This window comes from Pinus tabuliformis, chromosome 9, assembly GCF_031772625.1.
Source record: "Pinus tabuliformis cultivar Carrire ecotype Pingquan chromosome 9, CPIR1, whole genome shotgun sequence".
NCBI lineage: Eukaryota > Viridiplantae > Streptophyta > Pinopsida > Pinales > Pinaceae > Pinus > Pinus tabuliformis.
The window spans coordinates 2,002,412,698-2,002,419,410 of NC_142307.1; the positions used below are offsets into that span (position 1 = coordinate 2,002,412,698).

At 32.0% G+C, this 6,713-nt stretch overlaps 1 protein-coding gene across 1 annotated transcript; it reads right to left on the reverse strand.

The window, feature by feature from the left end:
- Positions 1-3,636: 3,636 nt before the first annotated feature.
- Positions 3,637-6,073, reverse strand: LOC149157057 (uncharacterized). Its single transcript, XM_089445540.1, has 3 exons — positions 5,333-6,073; positions 4,473-4,868; positions 3,637-4,260 (listed from the first exon to the last, which is right to left on the reverse strand). Exons 1-3 carry the CDS (start codon positions 6,032-6,034, stop codon positions 4,186-4,188), a joined length of 1,173 nt encoding a protein of 390 aa, XP_089301666.1. The 5' UTR covers positions 6,035-6,073; the 3' UTR covers positions 3,637-4,185.
- Positions 6,074-6,713: the final 640 nt, after the last annotated feature.

Below are 6,713 nucleotides of genomic sequence, written 5' to 3' on the forward strand. Positions count from 1 at the left end.
TAAGAAGAAGCTTTACAACATGGAATCTAAGAGGCTTCCTAAAATGAGGAGATCATCATGGGAAACAAGGATAGTGTCAAAGATACTGTCACCTCCAAATTTAAGGATAAGTTATGGGATGATAAAGATATGGAGGGTAAAAAGAAGCTAAGATATTATAAGGAGGTGATCAACCCCACCCTTGAGAACCAGAATTATCTTTCTATTTTGACTAGCTCCAAGAAAATGATGAACATCGCTAAGATTAGAACTAACTCTCATGAACTTTGGAGTGAAACCGAGAAGTGGTCTACTCAAGATGAACATCGCTATGATTAAAACTAACTCTCATGAACTTCGAAGTGAAATCGGTTGGTGGTCTACTCCCAAGACTCCCTAGGATGATAGAAATTGTCAGCTTTCGATACTAAGAAAGTGGAGGATGAAAAACACTTTCTTTTAGATTGTGCACCCCACTTACTCACATTAACTCTCATTTCTCTAACATCTATCACAATTCCAATCTTCTTGACTTACAAAGTCAGCGCAACTATATTGATCTTGGTGTGTTTATTTCCCTTTCTTTTTTTGAGTGGAGAAATAAAATCCTAAATAATTACAATTAGATTCTCCTTCTTAAGACCCAATAGAATGCGTTGGTCTTAGTGAAGGTTAATCATCATTATCATCATCATCATCAATATTCTTATGATTACATTTTTCTAATAATGAATATAACTTTCACTTCATAAAATTTTATTACTTTCTAATTTTAAAAAATCAAATTTAAAAAAAATAATAATCCTAATAATATATAAGAGATTATGACTAATTATTAGTATTCTACTTACCTCTTTATAATAATAAATATTAATATTAATCAATAGATTTTTTTTAATAAAAAATTTTAAATTATTTTTCAAAATTCTTAAAAAAATATTTCAAATTAATTTTTAAAATGGTTTAAAAAAAATATAAATATAAAGTTAACACCAATACCAGAAATGCAAATTTAACAAATTAATTCTATATGTAACTTAAAATTGTATAAGATTAAGTGAATTTAAATGACACAGCTTATTTCTCAGCAAGTGGTTTCCATTTTTCAACTACTTCCCATAAAATTGGAAACTAAAACCTAAACTAAACACCACATACACAAACCATATGTTTTACACTTTAGGTCGTTCTACAGTAGGTAAATCACTAACCATATATGTAAATAAATAAGTTATGATAAACAAACCATAAATTTCTTAGAATAAGCCTGTGTGATTGGTACATGAAAAAAATAAAATATTACATCTATTGAATTTAACAAAGTGATGGAGTGATCTCATCAAAGAATCTGTAAATAAAGTAGAACTCGATTTTCTTGCCGACAGCAGTCGGTCATTGTGGTTTGTCAAACGTGGCTCCAAATTTCTTCATTTTACTGCAGATTGTCAAAAATTCCATCATCACAGCCGTTGAAATCGATCAGACATAAATTGGTAAACAAAAGAACTGACCCTCTCATATATAAATACAAACGATGAATACATCATTTTACCATGAAGGGTTGATTTTGTTTCAGGATAACATTCTTAATTATTTACTAGTAAGGGATTTAGTAAACTTTTTGGATAGAAATTATACAAGAGAAATTTTTAGTTAGAGCTTTCGAACTAACCAGTATGGTTTATCCAAACAAAATAAATTATCTAAAAACATTATATCATAACATAATTTGTTCCCAAATAATATCTGATGTATAATTTCACTGAATTTAACATTCATTTAATAACAACAAAAATGCTTCTTACAACCTTTGCACCATTTTGCTCCCACTGATTACCCTTCCCATTCAAATACAAAAGCAAAATTTTCAATCACTGCAAATGCAAACACAATTAACAAATATAACTACTTGACCAGTTTTCCTACTAGATTACATAGCAAAACTAGAAATGACTCAAAGACCTTTAAGATATTGTTAGGTTAACCCAAAAAAATTAAGATGATTGTGTTTGGGATTGAATAATGATTTTGCTACACTGATCAGAGATTTATATTAGGAACAATATATAGTATATAGATTAGTTTGTGTTAGAATAAAATGAGTCTCCAAGCTGAATGGTTGTACATTAGACTGGATTGAAGCAACCTCCAATTGCAATTCTCTTAACCATTCTAAGAGAACGATGATGAGATTCGTTGCATTGAAAAAACAGATTTTTACACTATTAAATTTTACTTAATTTTATATATTTTTAAATATATAAAAAGAAGCTTTACAACATAAATTTCAAGAGGCTTTCTAAAATGAAGAGATCATTATGGGAAGCAAGGATAGTGTCAAAGATAAGTTATGGGATGATAAAGAGCTAGAGTGTAAAAAGAAGTTAAGATATTAAAGGAGATGATCAATAAAAATAGATTTTTACACTATTAAATTTTACTTAATTTTATATATTTTTAAATATATAAAAAGAAGCTTTACAACATAAATTTCAAGAGGCTTTCTAAAATGAAGAGATCATTATGGGAAGCAAGGATAGTGTCAAAGATAAGTTATGGGATGATAAAGAGCTAGAGTGTAAAAAGAAGCTAAGATATTAAAGGAGATGATCAATCCCACCCTTAAGAACCAGAATTATCTTTCTATTTTGACTAGCTCGAAGAAAAATATGAACATAGCTAAGATTAGAACTAACTCTCATGAAGTTTGGAGTGAAACCCAGCGGGTGGTCTACTCAAGATGAACAATGCTATGATTAGAACTAACACTCATGAACTTCGAAGTGAAATCATGAACATCGCTAAGATTAGAACTAACTCTCATGAAGTTTGGAGTGAAACCCAGGGGTGGTCTACTCAAGATGAACAAGGTGATCTACTCCCAAGACTCCTTGGGATGGTAGAAGACTCCTTGAAATATAGAATTTGTCACCTTTGGGATACTAAGAAAGTGGAGGATGAAAAGCTCTTTCTTTTAGATTGTTCGCCCCCCTTACTCACATCACCTCTCATTTCTCTAACATCTATCACAATTCCAATCTTCTTGACTTACTAAGTCAGCCTAACTATAGTGATCTTGGTGCTTATTTCCATTTTTTTTAGGAGAGAAATAAGATCCTAAATAATTACAATTAGATTCCACGTTGGTCTTAGTGAATGTTAATCATCATCATCATCTATATTTTTATGAATAAGTTCCTCTAATAATGAATATAACTTTCACTTCATAAAACTTTATTCATTTTCTAAATTAAAAAATTAAGTTTAAAAAAATAATAATTTTAGTAATATAAATAAGAGATTATGATTAATTAATAGTATTATACTTACATTGTTTTAATAATAAATATAAATATTACTCAATAGAATTTTTTTTAATAAAATATTTATATAATTTTTAAAAAATCTTAAAATTATTTAAAACAATATAAAATTATTTAAAAAAATATAAAATTAACTTAAAATTGTATAAAATTAAATGAATTTAAATGAAATAGCAGCCAGTGGTTTCCATTTTCAAATACTTCCCATAAAATTGGAAACTAAAACCTAAACTAAACACCACATACACAAATCATCTGTTCACAGATCATCTGTTTTACACTTTAGGTCGTTCTACAGTAGGTAAATCCCCAACCATATATGTAAATAAATTAGTTATGATAAACAAACCATAAATTTCTTAGAATAAGCCTGTGTGATTGGTACATACTGAAGGAAAAAAAATAAAATATTACATCTATTGAATTTCACAAAGTGATGGAGTGATCTCGAGTGATCTCATCAAAGAATCTGTAGATAAAGTAGAAGCCGATTTTCTTGCCGACCGCAGTCGGTCATTGTGCTTTGTCAAACATGGCTCCAGATTTCTTCATTTTACCATACATTGTCAAACATTCCATCATCACTGTGGTTGAAATCGATCAGACATAAATTGGTAAACAAAAGAACTGACCCTCTCACATATAAATACAAACGATAGAATACATCATTTTTCCATGAAGGGTTGAATTTTGTTTCAGATAACACTCTTTATCTGGAATGGAAAAATTTTGGGAGAAATTTTATAAGAAAAAAATTTTGTCCAATACTTTTGAACCAACCAATGTGATTCATCCAAACGCTGGAAATCATCTAAAAGCATCGTATCATGACATAATTTGTTCCCAAGTAACCTCTGATATGCAGCTTCACTGAGTTTGGCATTCATTCATTCACAGCAAAAGTGCTTCTCACAACCTCTACAACATTTTCCCAGTTGGAGCTCTCCCACTGATTGCCCTTCACATTCAAATACAAAAACAAAATTTTCAGTCACTGCAAATGCAAACATAATTAACCAATATAACTACTAATCAGTTTTCCTGCTAGACTACATAGCAAAACTAGAAATGACGCAAGACCCAAAAATTAAGATGATTGTGTTTGGTATTGAACAATGATTTTGCTACACTGATCAGAGATTTAAATTAGGAACAGCATATAGTATATACCTTAGTTTGTGTTAGAATAAAATGAGCCTCCAAGTTGAATGGTTGTACATTAGACTGGACTGAAACGACCTCCAGTTGCAATTCTCTTAACCGTTCGAGCAGGACGATGATGAGATTCGTTGGACTGGAAAGTGGATCGATCTGAACATTTATTCGCATGTCTGCTTGGTTGGGCATATTCTTGGATTGCTTCAAAGTAAATTCATCACACTTATAAACTAATGTTGCCTCATGCTCTTCATGTCTCTCATCAAAACTGGTACACCCCTCTTTCTTTGAAATTTTTACTCTCAACGATTCTTCCAGGGCACGATTTCTGTGCTCGAGCTCCTCCACTCGGTGCTTTAATTCACTCATATACCTAGAGGTATTTGAGAGTATAGAATATTTATCTCTCTGTCACAGATTTTAAGGTCAGGTATGTCCAACATTCATAAGTGAGCTATGCAACAGAAATAGGTCCAGGACTTGTGGTATGAAGCTCAAAACATTTAATCATTTTTAGTACTCTATGAAATATAATGTTCTGATACTTTTTAAACTGAGAAAGGCATTCTAAGGCTGTTTAGTGGATGCTATAGGGGATATAGGGGATTTGTATGTTAAGAGATTTGATAATCTACCTAGACTTAAATGGATCTGTGAGTGATTAAAATAAAATCAGTGCAGAGAATTAACTAATTGAAAAGTTAACAAAGATCCACCATCAAAATTTTATGTCTCAATGATAAATCTTTTTCATAAATCTTCTTCATAGACAATAAAGCCTGATAATGAATCTTCATAAAAATCCAAAGCATAGACCATCAAACACGACTACGGTGGTAAATCCGAGCATCCAATCTACAAAGTTACAATACCTTGGAATTATGAGGTAGAAGAGAATGCAGTAACGAGAAATGCTGCTTTAGTTTGATTCTCCTGTTACGCTCGGCTAGCATATGATGAAAAGCGGCCTTGTTTTGAAGAGATGCATGGAACTCATGCTGTTCTTCAATATTTGCAATCTGAAACCTCTGGGCCTCTGTTCTCTTCTCGTTGATTTTTCTGAGAAAATTGAAGCATCTTTTCATTAGATTCTGTCTGCCATTCTTAACATAGTGACAGTGGGCAGATCTTATGTATGAGCCGAATGCGCTCTGCCTGTACAACATACTACTCTCGGGCACCGACACGATATTATTTGCAACATTGAAGGACTGTGGATGGCTATGGCCCTGAGAGATGTTGCAGTGTTCTAACTGATAAAACACCTCCATGTCTTCAGAAGAACTTGAATACCATGAAGTTTCAGTGGTACTGTAAAGGGGGAGCTCAAAATGAGCATCATCTATTATGCTGGTTGAATCTGCATCAATATTTCTGGTAGACAAGTCTTGCCCATTTGATTGAATCATCATCCCACAGGTGCTAGGTGCCATCAGGGGCATGTAAACCCCTGGAAGCACAGAAGTTCCATTAAAATCACCCTCTAAAGCAGAAGTGGCCATAATTTCCATCTGGGGATTCAAGTCTATCACCATTCGAGATGGAATAGGATTATTAAATCCTGGTTCTGCCATGTCCTAACAGGTATTTATCAAATCCCTGATTTCATGAGTATCTCTATTGGTTTTACATATATATATACTCTGTAGGTTAGTTTTGTCTTTTGTGTTGGACATCAGGATGGCCAAGGCGGCGGGGCAATGAGACAGAAGACGTGGGCAGCGATAAATTTTATAATGACATGATTGGAATCTTTCATTTCGATCTGATCCACTGGTCCCTCGGTCAAAGTACAAGAAAAGGTAAAATTATAATCAATTAAAAAATCTTACTCAAACGACTTCCGTGCATGAAAATCAGTCAAACCTATACCATTACCTGTTCAAAATCTTCCCTTTTAGTCACATGCAGATCTGATTTTAGTCACATGCAGTAAAGTTTGGTCAGTGTGATGTTTTCACTAAAATCGGTCAAAGTTCTAGATTCATCCAAAACTAAATTGTATTATCAAAATTTTAACCAAAACTTGTTTACACTTATAATAAATTTGGTTCGGTGGTGGAGAGTGTGGTTATTATGAATTTAATTTTATTGTAGATTTCAAAAATATTTTAGAATTTGAAAACAAACTTCAGGTCAAGCAATTTGAATGTGATTAGATTGGAGATTGGGCGAATATTTTAAAATACCATGTTAAAGAGTTAGTTCAAACAATTTACCTCATTTCAGAATATTTCTCATCAAAATAAAAAT

Excerpts from the sequence above, each read along its gene's own strand:
- LOC149157057 (XM_089445540.1), bottom strand. The coding sequence starts at position 6,034 with ATGGCAGAACCAGGATTTAATAATCCTATTCCATCTCGAATGGTGATA. Across the intron at positions 4,869-5,332 it reads TTCTACCTCATAATTCCAAG|AGAGATAAATATTCTATACT; the intron begins GTATTGTAACTT and ends AATCTGTGACAG. Across the intron at positions 4,261-4,472 it reads TTATTCTAACACAAACTAAG|GGCAATCAGTGGGAGAGCTC; the intron begins GTATATACTATA and ends TTGAATGTGAAG.